The sequence below is a fragment of the Vipera berus genome (assembly GCF_964194415.1).
Source record: "Vipera berus genome assembly, chromosome: 1".
NCBI classification, from domain to species: Eukaryota; Metazoa; Chordata; class Lepidosauria; order Squamata; family Viperidae; genus Vipera; species Vipera berus.
The window spans coordinates 85,828,236-85,851,995 of NC_138202.1; the positions used below are offsets into that span (position 1 = coordinate 85,828,236).

General features: G+C 42.7%; 1 protein-coding gene across 1 annotated transcript in view; it reads left to right on the forward strand.

Moving 5' to 3' along the window:
* LOC308659850 (uncharacterized protein) overlaps positions 1-12,960 on the forward strand; it is a 32,598-nt gene extending 19,638 nt beyond the window's left edge. Inside the window, exons 6-7 of the mRNA XM_081313878.1 lie at positions 8,969-9,064; positions 12,481-12,960. Of these exons, the coding sequence (XP_081170004.1) occupies positions 8,969-9,064; positions 12,481-12,689 (305 nt within the window). The 3' untranslated portion in view covers positions 12,690-12,960. The remainder of the gene's footprint in view (positions 1-8,968; positions 9,065-12,480) is intronic.
* The last annotated feature ends 10,800 nt before the right edge of the window (positions 12,961-23,760 follow it).

The following is a 23,760-nucleotide window of genomic DNA, read 5'->3' on the forward strand; positions in this document are numbered from 1 at the left end:
ATGAGTAGATTTTAGATTATTAATTTTAGTATTAGTAATGATTATATTTTTGTTTGTTATTATTATTATGTTTTTAATAATTTGAATGTATCTATGTTAAAGGGGAGTTAAAGCACATTCTGAATTTGGTTAATTTTATAATGGATAATCTTAGTTAGAATATGATTATTATATCTATAACCCTGTATTCAGCTCTGGGAAGTGGGGGGGGAAGGGGGGTGGTTTGGGGCGGGTGGGTTTTGGGGATATGTATTGTAAAAAAAATTTGTAAAACTCTTTAGTTAAAAAAAAAAGAGAGAAAGGAGCCAAACCAGTACTAGACTCTGCTGCCCAGCTGGCCAAACCCCATAGCTGGCCCAAAAGGATACCATGGTTGATGGCACTGAAGGCACTGAGAGGTCAAGGAGAGCAAGGATAGTTGCACCACCCCCATCCCACTCTCGCCAGAGATCATCAACAGGTGCAATCAGGTGTCCATAATAGAACTTGATTGGAGGGGTGTAACTAATCCATTTCATCCAGGACTTTATGAAGCTTCCAAGTAACATCTTTTCTACCACCTTTCTAGAAAGACAAGGTGGGAAAACTGGACATAAGGTGCCTAGGTAGGTGGGATCAAGTGATAGTTTCTTTCGGAGGGGATAAACCAGGGCCTGGTTTTATCAAAGAAAGAGAAATCACTTTTGAGTGGAATTGGTTATAACTACATGGTATATTGAAATACAGTCCCTATATATTTGGAAGAAAATCCCCTTTGAATATAGGATTACAGTCTTAATTCCATTCTCATCCTGACCCTTGCAGGATTTGGATATGGACTTTGTAATCATTTTCATGTCCTATAATCTTTTTCATTGATTCTATTACTCATTTTAATTTGAAATCACCAAGGAGCTACCAGTCCTAATTATATTACAGCTTTAAAGATATATTATTTTTAATACTGTCATAGTTAGGATTTGCAGTAGATACATTCTACATTCCCTTTCATTGTGAAACTTCTCACTGCTCTTTTTAAAAAGTTCTCATCTTTATTGATCTACAATTTTCTCATTTTCCCACTTACTCTTGACCAGTGCTTTTTTTGTAAAAGAAAAAGGTGCCGGAACTCACACGTTATACAACCCGCCTTGCCTACCCTTTTTTTATTGAAAAGTTTTACAGTACATTTTATTTATAAAAAAACAAAACAAAACCCCTCCCAACCCCTTCCCCTCTTCCCAACCCTCCCCTACACCTCCCTCCCTCCCTCCCCCTCCCCCCTCCCCGACTTCCCAGAGCTAAATACAAGGTATAAAAGTAGAAACAATCATAATCTACCATATGCAAACAACAATAAACTATTAAATCTATCGCACTTTAACTCTTATAAAATAACTACAAGCAATATAAATATCACCTCAATACTTATTCAAATGCTAAATGAAACTTTTTAGTCCCATATTTATTCTGGATGTAATCAATCCATTTTTTCCACTCCACAATATATCTCTATTGCGAATGGTCTTTCAGATACGCTGAGATTTTTGCCATTTCCGCCAGGTTGGAAACTTTTAAAGTCCATTCTTCTATAGTCGGCAGTTCTTCTTCCAATATTGCCCTACTAAAAGTCTTGCTGCCGTAATTAAATTCAACATCAACTTAGTGTCCACAACAGTAGTGTCAGTAATAATGCCCAGTAAAAACATGAATTACTGCCCCTTCATGGATTACTGCCTTGTCGTGGCAAAGGGGCTTGCGTAATTCAATGAAGCTATGAGCTATGCCGTGCAGGGCCACCCAAGATGGACAGGTCATAGCAGAGAGTTCTGACAAAACGTGATCCACTGGAGAAGGAAATGGCAAACCACTCCAGTATCTTTGCCATGAAAACCCTATGGACAGTTCCAAAAGGCAAAACGATATGACGCTGGAAGATGAGCCTCTCAGGTCGGAAGGTGTCCAATATGCTACTGGGGAAGAGCAGAGGGCTAGTACTAGTAGCGCCAGAAAGAATGAAGCGACTGGGCCAAAGCCAAAAGGACGCTCAGCTGTGGATGTGTCTGGTGGTGAAAGGAAAGTCCGATGCTGTAAAGATTTTTTCTCCATAGGAACCTGGAATGTAAGATCCATGAATCAAGGAAAGCTGGACGTGGTCAAACAAGAGATGACAAGACTAAACATCGACATCTTAGGTATCAGCAAACTAAAATGGACAGGAATGGGTGAATTTAATTCAGATGACCATCAGGTATACTACTGCGGGCAAGAATCCCTCAGAAGAAATGGAGTAGCCTTCATAGTCAATAAAAGAGTAGGAAAAGCAATACTGGGATACAATCCTCAAAATGACAGAATGATCTCAGTTCGAATCCAAGGCAAACCATTCAATATCACAGTAATCCAGGTCTATGCCCCAACCACCGGTGCTGAAGAGGATGAAATTAACCGGTTCTATGAAGCCCTACAGCACCTTATAGAACTAACACCAAAAAATGATGTTCTTATCATCATGGGGGATTGGAATGCTAAAGTAGGAAGCCAAAAGATAACCGGAATAACAGGCAAGTTCGGCCTTGGAGTACAAAATGAAGCAGGGCACAGGTTGATAGAATTTTGTCAAGAGAATATGATGGTCATAGCAAACACTCTTTTCCAACAACCCAAGAGACGGCTTTACACATGGACATCACCAGACAGTCAACACAGAAATCAGATTGACTATATGCTCTGCAGCCAAAGATGGAGAAGCTCTATACAGTCAGTAAAAACAAGACCAGGAGCTGACTGTGGCTCAGACCATGAGCTTCTTGTTGCAAAGTTTAGGCTTAAATTAAAGAAAGTAGGGAAAAGCGCTAGGCCAGTCAGGTATGAATTAAATCATATCCCTGTTGAATATACAGTAGAGGTGACAAATAGATTTAAGGAATTAGATCTCATAGACAGAGTGCCTGAAGAAATATGGACAGAGGTTCGCAACATTGTACAACAGGTAGCAACCAAAACCATCCCAAAGAAAAAGAAATGCAAGAAAGCAAAATGGCTGTCTGAGGAAGCTTTGCAAATAGCTGAGGAAAGGAGGGAAGTGAATGGCAAGGGAGAAAAAGAAAGATATGCCCAATTAAATGCAGAATTCCAAAGAATAGCTAGAAGAGATAAGAATGCCTTCTTAAATGAACAATGCAAAGAAATAGAAGAAAACAATAGAATAGGGAGGACCAGAGATCTTTTCAAGAAAATTGGAGAGATGAAAGGAACGTTTCATGCAAAAATGGGCATGATAAAGGACCAAAATGGCAGGGACCTAACAGAGGCAGAAGAGATTAAGAAGAGGTGGCAAAACTACCTCCTCCCTGTTTCTTGGAAGAGGGGTTTTTCCTTGTGAGCATAACAAGGACTCATGTAGGCTGGGACAAAATAAATAGTACCTATTCTTTCATACCACAATATGCTATTTGTTAAGTTCAATTAAGTTCACACTTCTTCTTTCCCCCAGTTTGGGTGGTGTTTTAAATGATGTTTCTGTTTTCCAGCCATTAATAGGAACCAAGACAGAAAATGGAAATACAGTATGCTGAACATATTTTTTGCAATTAAAAAACTCTCCTTTAATACAGTTTTTATACTTTGAAAGGTTTATGCAGCATATGTTTCATTTATTTGTTCCATTTAGTTCCATTTATATTGTTTATATTTATTTATTGTTTATATTTATTTACTGTTCTATAAAAATGTTCCTACTTAAAGCAGCATTAGAAATTCACATTTTTAATGTCTAATTCTCATATCTTGTAAGCAGAATAAAGTATCTTGGGGGGAAAAAATGGTCGTGTATTGGCACACCTCTCTTTAGTTTTTCTAATGCTGGTCCGGATCAGAGTCTGAAGCACCTATAGATAAGCCTCCTTCAGAATGTAGCCCGAGTCTGCTACTCTTAAATAGCTAGTTTAACGGCCTTTGGGATCAACATCAAGACAGAATCAAGATCACGTGAAGTATTAATACCACTTTACAATGCCTTGGTAAGGCCACACCTGGAATACTGCATCCAGTTTTGGTCACCACAATGTAAAAAAGATGTTGAGACTCTAGAAAGAGTACAGAGAAAAGCAACAAAGATGATCAGGGGACTGGAGACTAAAACATATAAGAACGTCTGCTGGAATTGGGTATGTCTAGTTTAATGAAGAGAAGGACTAGGGGTGACATGATAGCAGTGTTCCAATATCTCAGGGGCTGCCACAAAGAAGAGGGAGTCAAGCTATTTTCCAAAGCACCTGAAAACAGGACAAGAAGCAATGGATGGAAACTAATCAAGGAGAGAAGCAACCTAGAACTAAGGAGAAACTTCCTGACAGTTAGAATAATTAACCAGTGGAACAACCTGCCTCCAGAAGTTGTGAATGCTCCAACACTGGAAGTTTTTAAGAAGAGACTGGACAGCCATTTGTCTGAAATGGTATAGGGTTTTTTGCCTGAGCAGGGGGTTGGACTGGATGACCTCCAAGGTCCCTTCCTTCCTTCCTTTTCTTCTTCTTCTTCTTCTTCTTCTTCTTCTTCTTCTTCTTCTTCTTCTTCTTCTTCTTCTTCTTCTTCTTCTTCTTCTTCTTCTTCTTCTTCTTCTTCTTCTTCTTCTCCTCCTCCTCCTCATTATCATCATCATCATCATCATCATCATCATCATCTCACTTATATCCCCATAGGGCTCAATAACTTAGCTGAAAGCCAAGAAATAGTTTTTTATTCTATGTAGCCAACGATCTCGATGACATGCAGCCAATTAGGGATCGGTAAACATGTAACTGGCCAATGAAAAACTGTATAGGTTGGCCCCCCGCTTCTCCCCAGGCATATACATTAATTTCCCCGAATTGAAAGCGCCAGGCGCGCTCTGAGAACTTTGGAGAAGTTGTGTCTTTTTCCCCCCTTCCCTGTGACGCGGTGGTGAATCGTCTTAGCTGGCAGTATCTGTGTTGTTTAAAGGTTCCATTGTAAGTATTCGCTGTTTCCTGTCTTGTGAACATGAAGCCCCTAGCACGGCGTTTGCTTTTTATTAGGTTTCTCAGATTTTCCCTTTCAATCCGCCAGTTGGATGCTAGCTAGAGTCAGCGACATGCAGGTCGCGTCAAGGCAGCGATTCTCCGGTTTTAGCTTGGATTTAGGGCGGACTGGGTAGCAGAAGGCACAACAGAAATGCCAAAGGAGGGCGGAGGCAGATAAAACAAAAAATAAAATATAAAACGAAATAAAATATAGCGGCTTTCGTAGGATTAGGGTTGTTTTGTTGCTTTATTTTGATCAGAAGTCCAAATTTAACCTCCTTTCTCCTCGGAGTAAGCATTGGATGAAGACTTTTCCTTCAACAGAAAAGTCTTCATCACATTCTTTCATTCCAGCTCGTTTCCTTCGGTTAAGGGAGCGGGTGGCCGCCTTCAAGCTACGCGGAAAGGTAGGAGCGGAGAAGCATTTTGGACTCGATTTTAAAAAGGATATATATATTCATGGACGCGCGAACCTGACAGCGACGCCTTGTCGTCCGGAGCGTTTCTCCCCTCGAAGGCGCACGAGCGCGCAAGTTCACACGAACAAAGATAGCCCCTCTGTGTCAGATTTAGACTTGGTGGAGCCTTAGGATACATAAAAATCGAAGGCTCCTAATTTACACCACACAAAGATGGTGCCAAAACAGGATCTTGGATTCGGATCACCATCATCATCATCATGAGAGAGAGAGAGAGAGAGAGAGAGAGAGAGAGAGAGAGAGAGAGAGAGAGAGAGAGAGAGAGAGAGAGAGAGAGAGAGAGAGAGAGAGAGAGAGAGAGAGAGAGAGAGAGAGAGAGAGAGAGAGAGAGAGCGCACAAATACTGTATACGTTTAGCCAGTTTGGTCCAGTGGTTAAGGCAACAGGCTAATAACCCAGAGAAGGTTACTTCTAGTTTAGTTTTGAGCATGAAAGCTGGCTGCTTTCATGCTCAAAACTAAATTAGAAGTAACATTCTCTGGATCACTTTAGGCTACTCACTCTCAGCCCAATTTGCCTCATAGGGTTGTTGTTGAGTGGAAAACAGGAGGAAGGTGTCTTAGGTACGTTCTCAACCTTGTGTTATTCTTTAAAAATAATAAAGGCAGGATGCAAATAAATATGCTTTTCAATTAATAGCATATATTTAAAATGGGAAATCTAAATTGAATGAATTATGGGCAAAATCTGAAAACTGATATTAGACTCAGCTTATAAATTTTTCTTCCCTGATTTCTCAAAAGTAAAATGTGTATTTATTTAATCTCTTCATCAGATGACTTTAGATTTAAATTCTTAAGACAATAAATATTGCCATTAAAGCATAACAAGAATGGCTAAGGAAGGGGGGAAAGATACAAAGTGGAGGTAGAATCTTTTCTCAATCCTTTCACCACTTCCAATACGACACACTTCCTCGATTTAGTTGAGGGGATGGAAGGGGAACTCATCAAATTTGCAGATGACACTAAATGGGCAGGAATAGCCAACACCCCAGAAGATAGGCTCAAGATCCAGGTAGATCTTGAAAGACTTGAACACTGGGCCCGATCTAAAAATATGAAATTCAATGTGGAGAAAAGTAAGGTTTTACACTTAGGCAAGAAAAACCAAATGTACAGGTACAGCTCAATAGCAGTAACTGCGAGAGGGATCTTGAAGTCCTAGTGGGCAATCACCTTAATAAGAGACAGCAGTGCTGCAGCTGCCAAAAAAGCCAACACAGTTCTAGGCTGCATTAACAGAAGGATAGAATCAAGATCACATGAAGTGTTAATACCAGTTGATAACGCCTTAGTAAGGACACACTTGGAATACTGCATCCAGTTTTGGTCACCATGATGTAAAAAAGAGACCCTGGAAATAGTGCAAAAAAGAGCAACAAAGATGATAAGGGGATGAGACTAAAACATATAAAGAGCAAAGGTTGCTGGAATTGGCTATGCCTAGTCTAGTGAAAAGAAGGTGATATGAGTGTTCTAATATTAAAGGGGCTGCCACAAAGAAGAAGAGGTCAACCTATTTTCCAAAGCACCCAAAGGTAAGACAAGAAGCAACGGATGGAAACTAATCAAGGAGAGAAGCAAGCTAGAACTAAGGAGAAATTTCCTAACAGTGAGAACAATTAACCAGTGGAATGACTTGCCTTCAGAAGTTGTGGGTACTCTATCACTGGAAGAGACTGGATAGAGCAAGGTTTTAAGGCCTTTGGGGAATCTTCACAAAATGAATTATTTGCTCCAATGATATGCTATCCATCTTATTGCCATTTTAAAAATTATTAAAAACCAGAGCATGGATTGTGTGGGCTAAACTGTTGTTTGTTTAGCTTATTCTTAAATCTAACTTTGGTGCTGCAGCATAGACATAGTGTACTTTTAACAACCTTCCTATGACTTTTTAATAAAGTAGAGCAGTTGGCATCTAGACTGCCAGCTTAATAGTCTTGCTACACGGAACACTTATTGTTAATACATTAAGGATGTGCATAAAGAGGATTGAAAATATTGTGGCTGGAAGGAATTAATACTTCTACCAAAACAGAGATGAGAAGTTTTGGGAAAAAGCAGTGTATGAAGCAACATATGGGTGTAGTAGCAAAAAAGATGGAAATACTGTATATAGAAATGTATACCGGTAGTTGATAGTGTTGATGATAACTAGTTTTAGCTGTTTTCTCTCGTTTATTTTTTTTCTTACTCTTTTTTTGCACTTTGCATTATGCTATATACTGCCAATAGGAACTATGTGACTATTTCTGCAATTTAATTGACATTTGTACTGTTGGGCTCACAAAATGCTTGTACTCATTTGGGATTCTGATGTGTTATGAGACAAATGTCCCATGTGATTGTGCAGAAAAATCAATTAAATTATACAGCTAATGAGAGCTCTCCAGCAAGAGTGCCTTTAGGAAACAGGGAAATGGAGTACGTAAGCATTTTCCTTTGTATTATGGTAAATTCCATTTTTTTTGATATACAACATAAAAATACTTTCAAATTTAATAGAAATAATGTTTCATTTTAATGGTTTCATTTTAGAGACTAATAATTCAACAGGCCTTACCTTCAGTCTCCATTCTGTTGCTTTTCAGGAATGTTCTGTCATGCCCCCCCAAAATTATATTCCTATTTAGCACTCATAAAAGTTTTATATAAGGCTGGTTTTATATAATGACATGGATATAGACAGTTGAGGCTTGGCAGACAAATACTGTTGCTCGGTTTAGATTATTGCGTTTATTTTGGAACATCTGATAGGACAACTTTTTTTTCATTATGTAGGTTGAATAGGAGACACAAAGAAGATGAAATCCCTTTTGGTCACCCCTGTCATTACTGCCTTTGTTCTGACTTTGTTCCTCCATTCAGGTAAGTAAGTGAACCCAATGGTAAATGGAAACCGAATGATAACAGTGCAGGGGCCAGAAGAATAGAATAGGGAGCTGAAGGTGGCTCATCATTCCAAGGGCTGACTGAGTTTTAGCTTGATGCTTTGGAATTATATGAATGATATAATTCATGATAGAACAAATTTTATCCCTTTGAATGAGAGATTCCTGACTGGAATTGTATGAAACTGTCTTTTATAAAGAGGCAAATTGTTGGAGCAATCCTAGGCATCCTGTTTCAAGGGAACTCTTGTTGTTTTTCTTTTTGTGTCTTGTCTTTTAGTCAGTTTGGACTCCTGGCAACTATATGAACAATTCCATGCAGTTTCCTTGGCAAGATTTTTTGAAACCTGAACTCTTGCTTGTTCAATTGTGCACTTGTGAAGCTGTGAATGATGATGCAATAGTTGTAAATACATAGATTGGTCACAAAGCTGTTTTTAAACATGGTTAAAATTTTGAACAATGACTAAACAAAACAGTAAGAAAAGACTACTTATAATTTGTTTTCTAACAGGGATTCTGTTTCAGAAGGGAATATTGTGTTTAGTTTCTTTTCTTCCTTGTTTATTTAGGAAGTGCTATAACATGCTACAATTGTGACTCTGCTATGTGTAAGATACCTGTGAACTGTGGATTTGACCAAGATAGTTGCATAACAGTACATTACGGTGAGTATATAACTTTATCTAATTTATATTTAACTTCTGAAGAAATATACAAATTTATTAACATGATATTTCGACTGATTTTAATTATTCTGAGCAGCTTAATATGCACAAGTGAAGTCAGGATAAAATTAAAATATAGAGTGTCACCTGGAAGGAATAGCAATCAAACTGCTTGCATGTGTGCCTCTGAGGTTTTGTGTTTTTTCTGGTGACTGCCTAGACAAATCCCTGCAGTTTCCTGGCAAAGATTTTTGGAAGTAGTTTGCCATTGCCTCCTTTGTAGGGCTGAAAAAGAATGACTGGCCCCAAATTACACAGCTGGCTTTGTGCCTGAGGTAGGACTAGAACTCAGAGTCTCCTGTTTCTAGCCTGAAGCCTTAATCACTAGATTAAGCTGGCTCTCTCCCCCACTTGCAGAGATAAAAACAAAGACATCTCCCACCACCACCACATTACCCATAGGATGGGGGAAGATCTATGTTTTTAGCACTCTTTTAAAAAGTACTGGCAACTCTGTGAGATGGCAGATCAAACAGATCTCCAGGCAGGATGTTACAGAAGGAAAGTGCCACAGAGAATTATCAAGATTGATTGCATTGCTTAATCAATGAGGTCTGCACCAAGCCAACTCTGTCAGTTCTTACAGGATGGGCAGAAACTGTTCTGTCCCAGCCTACATGAGTCCTTGCTATGCTCACAAGGAGAACGCCCTCTTCCAAGAAACAGGCAGGAACCGCAACAAAAAACCAACCCCTTTTATTCTCACAGACTTGAGTCAATGTCCAAGGCAAACAAACATAGTCCACAGAAACTCGATCTTCAACACCAATGGTTGCCTTTGGCAACCAGCACCTCCCACACCTTCCCTTTTATAATTCAGCCAAGGCGTGGCTTCCTAATGCCTTCTCCTTTGCCCTTGGAGCCACCCCATTGCATTACTCTGTCCTACTTGCTTCTCTTGCCTGCGCTTTCGTGCATCCTGGATTTGTCCCAACAGTTCTTCATCACTGTCCAATTCAGGGTCCCAGCACAGCTGTGTCTCAGCGTGAGCGCAAGTAGAGGGGCCAGGCTCCTTGTCCAACTATAAGTCTTGGAGCTCCTCAGAGCCTTCCTCTGACTCTGATGTCATTCCAGGCCCCTCCTCCTCATCTGATTCCTCAGACTCAGCTGCAGGATCCATTGGCTGGCAAGGAATCACAACAGAAACCACAGGAAAGAGACGGTCCCACAGATAACTAGCCTATATGCCTTATAGGGCTTTTACACATGACAATCAGCATCTTGAAAGTCTCTTCCCAGGTGGCTCTAAACAAATTGATGCTCAGGTGGCTAGGCTAGTAGTACTGCTTCTGCCCATCTCGTCAGAATTTACAAGCTAGTTGGTAGCACCAGCAAGCCAAACAGCAGTCTGTGCATAACGAAGGGCAGAGAATATCCTGCCCTGGGACAAAAATCAAATGTGTGATTTCCAGCATGCATTGGGCCCTCAATTGTTCCATTCTCCAGCATCTCAGCTCCAGCCCTGTAGACCACAGGAACTGTTTTTCTGCACATCAGTGTTGTTTTCTGTTACACAAGTTCTCCCTCAGCTGGTTCTGCCAAAGTGCTCAGTCTGGTCAGTTAAGGCTGCAGTGAAGGTATTGTCACACACCTAATGTCTTCCCCAAACCTAATTCTATACTTATTCATCTCAGACAGGTAAAGATCCTCCTCTACAAGCAGGCCCCACTTTGACTAAAAACTAAAATGTAAAATGTATTTTAGATTTGGCTTTTGTATGGCTTCCCTCTATATGTTTTATTTAATGCCTTAGGACAGGCATGTCAAACTCGCAATGTCATGTGACATCGCACGGCATATAGCGACTTTTTCCCCATTGCCAGCAATGGGGTAGGCGCAGTTTCAGAGTGACACATCCGGCCCGCGGGCTGGCAGATTTTTGTTTTTTTTTATTCCATTTATATCCCACCCTTCTCCGAAGACTCAGGGCAGCTTACAAGCTTAGCAGTAGCCTTCATTCTATGTATATGCCTGCTTATTAGGGCTTTCACACCCCTCCCAAGCGGCATTATTACAAAGTCAGCTTAATTGCCCCCAACAATCTGGGTCTTCATTTTACCTACCTCGGAAGGATGGAAGGCTGAGTCAGCCTTGAGCCTGGTGGGATGCGAACCTGCACTAATTGCAGGCAGCTGGTGTTACTTAAGGAGGCATTAGCCCACTGCTCCACCAAGTTTTACATGCCTGCCTTAGGATAACCTGGCATATGCTACCTGTGCAGTCTTAAAGCAGAATGCTTTTTGGTGATAAGGATGGGTTGTGGTAAAGAGGCCCCACTTTGATCTTTCAGCTGTTACGTTATAAAAAAACAAATTAAGAAACATGGTGCATAGCATAATTTGGTGTATAGCATACTTTATAAGAAGTCTCGCATTGGAGGCAAAATAAAACTATTTTTCCTGTTTTTATTGTTAATTAGATAAAAAAAGCAAAACAAGCAAAAAAGGAAAAGAGATACATATGCATACACAACATTTTACACTAGAGGAAATGTTGAAAAGAAAATGTGACTGAAAAAAAAGATTGTCAAGGACCAAATAAATACCCAGGCGAGCAGGGAAGTGGAGGAGAACTGATGCTGAGCACCCTTAGGTCTTGGAAGAACAGTGAATAGTTTTGCAAAGTTAATAGTGGACTAAACAGAGTTGTACTCCCACGTGCTTTCCTTGGAAAAGCCGTTTTTCTAGTAGAAACCAGCAGCTCCGCAAACCCCTAAAAGAGTCAAGCAGGCAGGCTTATGTGACATTTTAGGGGCTTGAATTTCAAATTGAAATTTCAAAAGTGAGCAAACTGGGCTGTGTTTTGAATAATGCAGATGCTCATTTTCGAATGACGTCTTACAGCAGGGGTGTCAAACTGCTGGCCTGCCCACCGGACGCATCACAACGAAACTGTGCCCACAATGCCGGCAATGGGGAAAAAGCTCCGATACGTTGTGTGACGTCACGTGATGTCGCAAGTTTGACCTGTCTGTCTTAGAGGCTTTTAGTTAGTCTATAGCAGAATAACAGAGCCGGGAGAGCCTAATCCTATCCCCTGCTCAAGCAGTTTCTCTCTCCCCCACAATATGAGATTATGTCATTTTCTGATTGATTATTTTTAAAATTAAGAATTTGGGACATTTCAAAATCTTTAAAGCAACTTTTTAAAACTCCGTTTTGGGATTTTATATAGAAAAGTGGGGTACAAATAGTCTTAGAATATCATTTAAGGTATTGTTTTAATTCAGTAGATAAAAAGCCTGAAATTACTGAACAGACTACCTTTTCTATCTATACACACAGAAAACTTTTTTTTTAATTAAGTAGGATAGAACCTAACCTTATAATCTTCATTTTTTTTCTTTTCTTTTTAAGGTGCACAAACTACATCTCAGTGCTGGAAGTTTTCTGACTGTAATGTGAACTTTATTTCACATTATTTCTCAATAAATACCTTCAAATACAGGTGCTGCAAATGGAATTTGTGTAACAACGCTCCAAATGTAGTAGCTAACAAGATTGCCCTCAGTGGGGCTTTCTTGCTGACTGTTGGTCACATCTTAAGGTTTTTAATCTGGAACTGAAACGGGGCAATTTTTTCCAGTTTAAAAAGATACATAACAGTGGTGTCTTTTGAGAAAGTGTTCCTGCTGCAAAAAATTAAATTATTAGCATGTTCAGTAGATAAAATTTGTTTGCTGTGTTGCACTTTTCATATTTTTCCTTACATTACTCAATTTTTATTGGAAAACTAGATTTAATCTGTAAGACATTCATATAGCCAAATGTGAACTTATACATGCTTGTGTTGAGAACAACTTTTGAGTCTCATAAAATTGCCAATCATATTTTAACTTGTAAGCAGTTGTTGCAATAAAAGTGCTATTGTATATTTAAATCTGGATTGGGTTTTCTGTTTACCTTCAGGCTCTTTTTGATGCCACAGCTGAAGCTTCTCCAGTATGCTAAACCATTCTGGTTGTAACAGTGAATGACAGAACATCTCCTTGCCGCTTTCATGGGTGGTTCCTTATCAACAATTAGTGGCTTGTCTGTGATTAAATGAACTGTCCAAATTCAGACTGGCTACCATCCCTTAAGCTTATTCATTTAGCACTTATTAGACAGTACTGTCATTGCTAGTGGGAAATGATATTTTTTGTTTGGATAACATGCTTAAACACAGTGAGAATAGGAAGGAAGCAGTGAGAAAATGTGTTAATTTGTTGGTTGGCTGGGGGCCCCAGTCGGGGTGCACCATGCTGGAGTTGGTTGATCGAGTAAGAGACAGAGAATACCTCTGTGCTCTTGGTTTTTCACCTTCATTTAATTATTATGCTTGTGTAATTATTTATTACATTTTAGAATCATCCATATCCCTCACCAGGGACTCTGGGACTGTACAGTAAAATATTAAACATGAAAGCATGTGATTAAAATTATTAAAAATTAATTGACAGGCGAAGGGAAGGCTTTCAGAGTGCTAACCAGCCCCATGGCTCCATGATCCTATGGGCTCCCCACAAAGGCCACAAAACCATGTTTTCATTCCTTTCTGTAAGGCCAGGAGAGTGGGGGTCTACTTCAGTTGTCAGGGTGGAGGATATTCCACAGGGTGGGGTAATGGCAGAGAGGCTTTCTTCCTGGACCCCACCAGTCGGAATTCTTCAACTGGCAGGGTCTGCTATTCATGCTTTTATGCCACTGTAAGCCATCCAGAGTCACTCTGGATAGTGAGATGGGTGGCATATTAATTAGATAGATAGATAGATAGATAGATAGATAGATAGATAGATAGATAGATAGATAGATAGATGGATGTAGAGCAAGAGAGAGCAAGAGTGAGAGTGAGCGAGCGAGCGAGCGAAAGTCTGTCATGATTATCACCAAATGCATCCATCTTTTGTCCTAACTGGGCTACATAGCTATGTAGATGTTTTTGAAAATTCCCGCATATGGAATGGAGAAGAAGGCATTATTAGAACAGCTGTATAATTATCACCAGTAATCTTGGAGTTTTTTTGTATCTCTCTGCTGCCATTTACTGATCATCCAAATTTTGTAGCCCTGGAAATGTTCTATAACATTTAAATTAATCTGTCATAGGATCCAAACCAATATTGTCTGCATAATTTAGTTTGGAAGGCGGATTAGAGAAACAGAATACTTGACACATGTTGTTGGACCTGATCTTGGTACAAATGAACAAGAAGAAGTAAAGATATCAAATATCTGTTTTGACTGATGTCCTCCTTCTTCCAGTGTATGTCTATTCATCAGTTCAATGGGCCATTTCTGACCACTTCATGGCACATAGTTTCTGTACGTTTGGTGTGTTAGATTTTTCTTTACAAGAAGAATACAGATGTACTACATGAATTATTCATTACTCTATCACAGCAGTTCCCCAACCTTTTTGGCACCAGGGCCATTTTCGTGGAAGACCATTTTTCCACAGACTGGGTAGGGGAGGAGGAGTGTGCAACCTATATCTCTCACATGTACACTTTCACTCAACCCCGCTGTTCACCTCCAACTCTGCAACCTGTATCCTAACAGACCACAGACCAGTACTAGTATGTAACCTGGAGGTTAGGGACCCCTGCCCTTTCATGTTGTTTAAAAGCAATTGGGAACTCGAGCTAAAGGGAGAAATGTTTCATTTTCAAAAGAAGAAATGAGTTGAAATCTACACATTCAGATATCTTAACAGATGATTGCATCAGGTAAGATTTTTGCAACAGTATCATTGATTGTGCATAATATGAAAAACTCTTACCAAAGTAAGTTTGATAAGAAAAAGTACAAAACTGAAAGCTGGCTTGGTTTATTGATTTGTTAACTTAAAGGCATAAGACTCCTGCTTTACTCGTTTTAGGAAATTCATGTGCTAATCTGAAATGCTTGGTTCTTCAAAGAAAAACATTCAAATAAGTCCCTCTACAGGCTGTATCTAAAGTCCAAGACACATTTAAGCTTCTGATTATATTTGTATTTTAATTTATTTAAGACATTTGTACAGCTTCCCATCTTAAAACCAAGCTGGGGTGGGGGGGGGAGAGGCTTAAAACTCCAATATCTATAAACAAAAGGCAATAAAGGCTAAAATAGAAAAACCAGGCCCTGCAATCACATTTCACTGATGCAACCCACCATATACTCCTCCTGCACTGACCTCACTCTATCTCAGCATGTCGGGGAAGAGCCAGTTCTTGAGTGGTCTCCAGGATTAAAAGGATAGGGACCCAGGGTTGAGTCAAAGTTGGTTCTTTCCCATCCAGGCCCTCATAGCCCCCAGGCACTCACTTGGCACCATGACGGCATCACCTACCTGACCAGGAGTAAAGATGTATAATTGGACATAATTAATATATTGATGATACTCCACCCATCCTGACAAATTTTCTCATCCAGTGGTTTAGACACATACACATGTTTTTTTATTCTGTTTGTATGACATACCCTAAGCTAAAAGGATTTACTTTACACTTTTTGACTAGTAGACATATCATTGGGTTTCCCCGGTCTCTTAAAAATTTTTCACCAGTTGTGTAAATGATAGTGGAAGAAGTTATTTGTGCAATTATGTGAAAGTGCTATCTTCTTGCACAGGCTGTGAAGGTGATTTGTCATTTTGGAACAAAACTAAGATAATGGCCTCTCCCAGGTCATTGTATGGATGCTCATTTATTGTCTATGTAACTAAAATTAAGAGCTCAGAAGAAGTGGATCAAATTCCAGGACAAGCTTATTTAAGAAATTCATATATTTTTTGTAAAATACAATTATTTCACCATAAATAATTTTAAAGTCTTTTAACAAACCTTTTGATGTTGAGCAGCAGAAGCTTCTATTAGAATACATGAAACAGTGTCTCCTGGGAATCTTTTAATCCCTGGCTTGTTTAAAACTTCAGATAATGGATGCCTGCAAATTTAATTTAATTTAATTCAATTTGCCAGCAAATTTGGAAAACTCAACAGAGGTCACAGGATTGGAAAAGATCAGTTTACATTCCAATTCCAAAGAAAGGCAGTGCCAAAGAATGTTCAAACTATCGCACCATTTTCACATGCTAGTAAATTTATGCTTAAAATCCAGCAGTATGTGGATTGAGAACTACCAGAAGTACAGGCAGGATTTCAAAGAGGCAGAGGAACTAGAGATCAAATTGCCAACATATGCTGGATCTTAGAGAAAGCTAGGGAGTTCCACAAAAACATCTACTTCTGCTTCATTGACTATGCTAAAGCCTTTGATTGTGTGGATCACAACAAACTGTGGCAAGTTCTTAAAAAGATGGGAGTACCAGACCATCTTATTTGTCTCTTGAGAAACCTATATGCGGGTCAAGAAGCAACAGTGATAACTGGTCACGGAACCACTGATTGGTTCAAAATTGGGAAAGGAGTCTGGCAAGGCTGTATACTGTCACCCTGCCTGTTTAACTTATATGCAGAGCACATCATGAGAAAAGCAGGGCTAGATGAATCAAAAGTTGGAATTAAAATTACTGGGAGAAATATCAACAACCTAAGATATGCAGATGATACCACTCTAATGGCAGAAAGTGAAGAGGAACTAAAGAGCCTCTTGTTGCGAGTGAAGAAGGAGAGTGCAAAAATTGGGTTGAAACTAAACATTTATTTATTTATTTATTTATTTAGTTATATTTATATACCGCCCTATTCCCTGAGGACTCAGGGCGGTTTACAGGGAATTAAAAATCCAAAATACAAAAATTAAGAACCAAATTAAAAAATATTAAATTAACCCTGTAGTCAGTTAAAAAGAACCCCAAATTAAAAATTCCTCCTCAGTCTGGGCCCGATAGCTCAAAGAGCCAGGTCTTCAGGCCCCGGCGGAATGATCGGAGGTCGGGGGCAGTTCTCAGCTCCACCGGCAGCTGGTTCCAGAGGGCAGGCGCTCCCACCGAGAAGGCCCTATCCCATTAAGAAAACCAAGATCATGGCATATGGCCCTCTCAATTCCTGGCAAATAGATGGGGAAGAAATGGAGGTAGTGACAGATTTTATTTTCCTGGGCTCCAAAATCACCGCAGACGGGGACTGCAGCCAAGAAATTAAAAGACGCTTGCTCCTGGGGAGGAAAGCCATGGCAAATCTAGACAGCACACTAAAAAGCAGAGACATCACCCTGTCAACAAAAGTGCGTATAGTCAAGGCTATGGTCTTCCCAGTTGCAATGTATGGCTGTGAAAGTTGGACCATAAGAAAGGCTGAGCGCCAAAGAATTGAAGCCTTTGAACTATGGTGCTGGAGAAGATCCCTATGAGTCCCTTGGATTGCAAGGCGATCAAACCGGTCAGTCCTAGAGGAGATCAACCCTGACTGCTCTTTAGAAGGCCAGATCCTGAAGTTGAAACTCAAATACTTTGGCCACCTAATGAGAAGGAAGGACTCACTGGAGAAGAGCCTAATGCTGGGAAAGGTTGAGGGCAAGAGAAGAAGGGGACGATAGAGAATGAGGTAGCTGGATGGAGTCACTGAAGCAGTAGGCATAAGCCTAAATGGACTCCAGAAGATGGTAGATGATAGGAAGACCATGGGGTTGTGATGGGTCGGACACAACTTTGCAACTAACAACAACAAATTTAAGACCCTACACAATTTAAGACTCTTGGAGTTGTGCTCCTATAATTGTTTTTTTTCCCCTCAAGACCAACACTAGAGAGTTCACCTCTTACACTTTTGAATACAGGCCACTGGATTGAAACACCACTGATGTAAAATTGGGGGAGAGAGAGTTTCCACATCTTTCTTTACAACCTCTTCAGCATTGCAAAGCATTGGAAAGAGGACAATTCAGCACTGAATGCTTGCAACGTTGAAGAAAGTGAAATGCTTTTTCCTATATTGTGCCCTGTCTTGGGGATGAGATTGAAAGATTCAAAAACCCTTCAAAGAAGAGATGGCTCATACTTGGGAAAAATGGGGAAAACATTCAAAAGGACTTAGGCAAATAGATATTTAAAAGGGAGAAATACAAATGTAAGAAAAATTAAACACATGCGGGATGGGGGAAAACTGATTTAAGAGTAGGACATGTGGGAAGGGCTCGGATGTACTAGCGGGATCATAAACTCAACATGTCCCAACTGTGTCATGAAGCTGCAAAGAAAGCCATGGACATCATGAGCATCAAGAAGAACACAGAGTCCAGTTCAAAGGTAGTGATTTTCCCACTACTCTGCCTTGGTCATACGTCGCTTGTGTTCTGTTTTTTTATCCTTCATTACCAGTCACTCCTTTTAGGAGTAAAACTTCATGCCTTCTGATTAGTTTCTTTCCTAGTGTGCTGCGATGTATTTTTACTTAAAATATAACAATTTCTAAATGTGCATATATATTATGCATACTAGACATACTATTTAACAAAATAAACTACATTAATGGGATTCTTATATTACAGGGGGCACAGACTTATAGATGCTGAGATGTGTGCAGTTCTCACTACTGTATTTAAATTATTTAAATGTGACATGTTTGCATTCTTTTTAATAAGGTGACACAGAGGTACATATACCTTAAGTTCTGCCCCAGAGGTTCACATGCCGTACGTTCTATTGAGTTGTGTTAGTGGCATTGTATCTTCTTCTGATGACTCCCTTGGATGACTCCTCAGACTCAGTGGTGGGATTCAGCTGGTTTGCACCACTTTGGCATGACCAGTAGCTAATTTTGTGTTGCCCAGGCCCAGAATGGACTTCCAGAAGCGGCATCCACACAGAGAACCAGTTGTTCACATATTTGAATCCCACCACTGCCCTGAGTCCTTCTCAGATGTCAGCTCAGTGGAGGATGAGCCCATTCCTGGCAGGTCAGGAGCTGAATCGATTGATGGCTCTGAACTACGCAGACTACTCAAGAGGAAAACACTCTCCTATCCAGAAGTCTGAGAAAGTCTGTTTTGATGGGCTGCACTAGAAAGCTGGCTATTTATTACAGGAGACAGATGGAAGCATTGCTGGGAACGTGTTTATTTTCTAGTTGTGTGGTTTTGGTCGTGTTTCCTGCTTCACTCTCAATTGGCACAGTGTTTGGAATTGATTCGTGCCTTGTAGACTCTGGATTTCTCTTGGCTTGTGAGCTCTCTTGTGTGTGGATTTAAGTTTGTTTGGTGGAGTTATTTTGTTTGAGCAATTTTCAATTGCTTTCTGGACTATTAGGCTATTGCTCCATGGACTAATGTTGACTTGTTCATGGCTGAACTTCATTTGAGTCCCTTCCCTTCTCCTTTTTTTCCTTTTCAATGAAAGATAAAGTGATGGACAAAAAAGTCTTTATGAGCAGGACTCTTAGTATGAGAGGATCTAGGTGCTCTCTGAGCTTGGTTGTTTTCTTGCAGATCTTTCATTACCCAGTGAAACATCTGGAAGAAAACAAACAAAATAACTCCAAAGAGCACCAAGGTTCTCTCATACTAAGAATCCTGCTCATAAAGAACTTTTATCTTCCATTGAAGGGAAAAAAAGGGGGGAAGGGAAGTGCAAAAAGATCAGTGATTGATAATTGATTTGCTCAGTGGTTTTATCTTGTTTTTCACACTGACTATGCATCCATCTGGGCTTGTTTCCTCATTCTTTGTATTTTGGCTTGGTGACTTGTCCTCTGTTCTGTCCCAGCCTACTGAGTCCTTGTTATGGTCACAAGGAGAAACCCCTCTTCCAAGAAACAGGCAGGAACCGCAAGATAAAACCAAGTCCTTTTATTCTCACAGACTTGAGTCAATGTCCAAGGCAAACAAACACAGTCCACAGAAACCCGATCCTCAACACAAACGGTTGCCTTCAGCAACCAGCACCTCCCACACCTTCCCTTTTATAATTCAGCCAAGACATGGCTTCCTGATGCCTTCTCCTTTGCCTTTGGAGCCATCCCATTGCATTACTCTGTGCTATTCACTTCTCTTGCTTACGCTTTCGTGCATCCTGGATTTGTCCCAACTTTTCTTCATCACTGTCCAACCTAGGGTCCCAGCACAGTTTTGTCTCGGCCTGAGCGCGAGTAGAGGGGCCAGGCTCCTCATCTGACTGTTAGTCTTGGAGCTCCTCAGAGCCTTCTTCTGAGTCTAATGTCACTCCTCATAGGAACCTGGATTCTTCTGGTGGCTTCTCAAAAGAAGATTTTTGCAGTGTATGCCTCCCAGCATACACAAAGGACAGCACAGCAGGAGGCTGATGGTGCAGATCAGCAGAGGGGCTGGACAGCTCCGGGCGATAACTGCTCACTCAGGATAAGCCTAATGACTTAAGCTGTTGACAGCCCCAGGCATGGTCAGCCTGGTGGGAAGCCAGGATCTATACCCATTGTCACCTGCACTGGCAGGAAGCCCAGGTTTGAACTGATTGGATGCCATCCACCTGGGCAGGTACAAATAGACGCCAGGCTTCCCTGTTTCCCCAGTTCGTTCTGTTCAGAATAAACTCATCTCTACCCCAGCTCTGTGTCCGTCTCTATGTGAAGCACGCGACTTTACACTGGCGACGAAGGTGGGATCCTGCTCCGGAAAACGCTAACCGCGGACGGAACCCCATCGGCAGCTCAGGACCCAACGCAGGACGACCCCGACCGAGGTAATGGCACAACTGGGACAATACCCCATCTTCAACAGCAACCACCCTGAGGAGTGGGAGGCGTTCGTAGGTCAGCTCGAGTGCTACCTACGGGCGAATGGGGTCAAGGACGACCGACAGAGAGCGGCAGCGCTACTCTGCAGCTGTGGCACGGAGACGTACCAGCTGGCGGTCAGTCTGTGCGCGCCCGACGACATTCACGCCGTCGGGTACAGCGAGCTGAGATCCAAGCTAACGGAACACTTTAAGCCCGAAACATCAGAGATAGCTTGGCGGTACCGTTTCGAGAAACGGGACCAATGTCCAGGCGAGACCGCGAAGCAGTACATGGCTGCCCTGCGACAAGCGGCGAGACTCTGCAACTTCGACGACCTCGAAGTCCGTCTGCGGGATCGGATCGTCTGCGGGCTAAGGGACCGGAAGCTGCGGCAGAAGATGTTTGCCAAGCAGAAGCTGACCCTTCGGGACGTCCAGGAGGAGTTCTTAGCCTGGGACGTAGCGGAGGAGTCCGACGCAAGGGAGAACGGGGCCATCCATCAGCTGTCCGGCCACGACGACGCAGAAGGGGGAGACTTCGAGGTGGACGCCATCCACCGCCAGCAGCGATCAACCACCTATTCCCGGGACCGCGTGAAGGAGCAGCGCCCAGCGACGGCCGAGCAGCGGTACCAGGAGTGCGGATGCGGAACAAGCGGCCCCTGGTCTACCCAGTTCTCCGGCTGCAGCACCCATCACTCCTGATCTACCCAGCAGTGCGGCGGCGGCGGCCCCAGGTCTACCCAGCCCGGCTCGTTTGGTCAACACCGGTCTACCCCGTGCATCGGCTGCGGGTCTGGAACCTCCAACCGATCTACCCATTGCGCCAGCTGCGGAGGACAGCACCCCCGGTCTACCTGCCGGTTCAAGTCGGCGAAGTGTAGGGCGTGCGGGAAGACCGGCCACATCGCGGCGGTCTGTCGGAGCTGGCCGAGGGACAGTCTGCACGAGGTGGAGGCGGATTTCCAGCTGGCCACAGGTACAGGGGAGCGGCCACCGAGGTTTACGGTTAGCCACACGGCGGGACGGTCGGCTGTTTGTGAAACCTGGGGACACCCACCCCTTATTCCAAAAATCAAACTGAGGGTTAAAATTCAAGGGGTCCCCTGCATAATGGAACTTGACTCTGGGTCAGCCGTATCCATTATCTCCGTGCGGACTTTCAGCGAGATCTGCAAGCGGAGCGGCCAGCGGGTTCCCCTAAGGCCATCCAAACTGACCCTCTCAGACTTCCAGAACTCTCCGATTAAAGTCAGGGGGGAGGCGTCGGTGACGGTCCACTACAAAGGGTTTAAGGGGAAGTTGAGCGTGCTGGTCGTCGAAGGGCAACGGACCAGCCTTGTGGGGCTAGGATGGTTCAGGGCGTTGGGCATTGGGATCACCGGGATCCACCAAACGCAGAGCCACACCTCCCTGGAGGGCATCTGCAGGGAGTTTGCGGATGTCTTCGACGAATGGTTGGGGAAGTACACCGGGCCCCCGATTTCTTTTAAGTTAAACCCCCTAGTCCCACCGGTCAGGATGAAGGCGAGGAGAGTTCCCTTTGCGCTCAAGCATAAGATTGAGCAGGAATTGGATAAGTTAGTGGAACAGGGGGTGCTGACGCCGGTAGATGGGGCGGACTGGGAGACCCCCATAGTTACCCCGTTAAAGGCAAATGGGGACATTAGAATCTGCGCAGATTATAAGGGGACAATTAACCGGGCGTTAAGTGCGCATTCGTACCCGGTTCCCACCGTAAGCAGCATCCTGGCATCCCTGCAAGGTGGGGCGGTATTTGCGAAATTAGATCTTGCCCAGGCTTATCAGCAGCTGCCGGTAGACCCCGAGGCAGCAAGGGCCCAGACCATCATCACCCACAAAGGGGCGTTCCGGGTAAACCGACTGCAATTCGGGGTGAGCGTAGCTCCGGGGATTTTCCAGGAAGTCATGGAAAAAACACTAAAGGGGATCCCTGGGGTTTGCCCGTATTTTGACGATGTCCTTATAGCGGCCAGCTCGGAGGACGTCCTGGCATCACGGCTAAGAGCGGTACTCGGTCGTTTTAGGGATGTGGGTCTAAGACTGAAAAGGGACAAGTGTAAAATTGGGGTTACTGAGACGGAGTTTCTGGGATTCAGGATAGACGCGCAGGGCATCCACCCGTCAGCCTCCAAGGTGAGGGCTATCAAGGAAGCCCCAATTCCCAAAAACAAAGCAGAGCTGCAAGCGTTCCTTGGTCTCTTAAATTTTTATCATACATTCCTGCCGCACAAGGCGACCATCGCGGAGCCCTTGCACAGGCTCCTGGACAAACAAACACCCTGGGACTGGACTGCCACACACACAAGCGCGTTCAGGACCCTTAAGAACATGCTAGCCGGGGACGCAACGGTCACTCACTTCAGGGAGGACCAGCCCATCTGCCTAGCGTGCGATGCATCCCCTTATGGGATAGGGGCAGTCCTCAGCCACTTAAGGGAGGACGGCTCGCAGGCTCCCATAGCATACTATTCCCGGACCCTGTCAGCGGCAGAGAGAAACTACGCGCAGATAGATAAGGAGGCGCTGGCAGTGGTCGCGGGGGTAAAAAAGTTCCACAACTACCTGTACGGGAGGGAGTTCCTCATTTACACGGATCACAAGCCCCTGCTGGGATTATTCACCACGGAGAAGCAAACGCCACAGATCCTTTCACCAAGGATGCTCCGTTGGTCCATTTTTCTTTCAGCATACTCCTGTAAGCTAATCCATAGACCAGGAAAGGAAATGGGACACGCCGACGGACTCAGCAGACTTCCCCTAAGGGAGGCTGGACCGGATCCCGCTCCTCCTAATCAGATATTAGCAATACAGGAGCTGGCTGAGTGCCCATTAGACGCTAGCGACATAGCAGCCGAAACTCCCAGGGATAAGATTCTTAGCAGAATTCAGTCCTGGGTTAGCAGCGGGTGGCAGGACAAGTCACCGGGACCTGAGTTCACAGCATTTTTTACGCGGCGGCACGAGCTCTCAACCCATAAAGGCTGCCTGCTGTGGGGGAG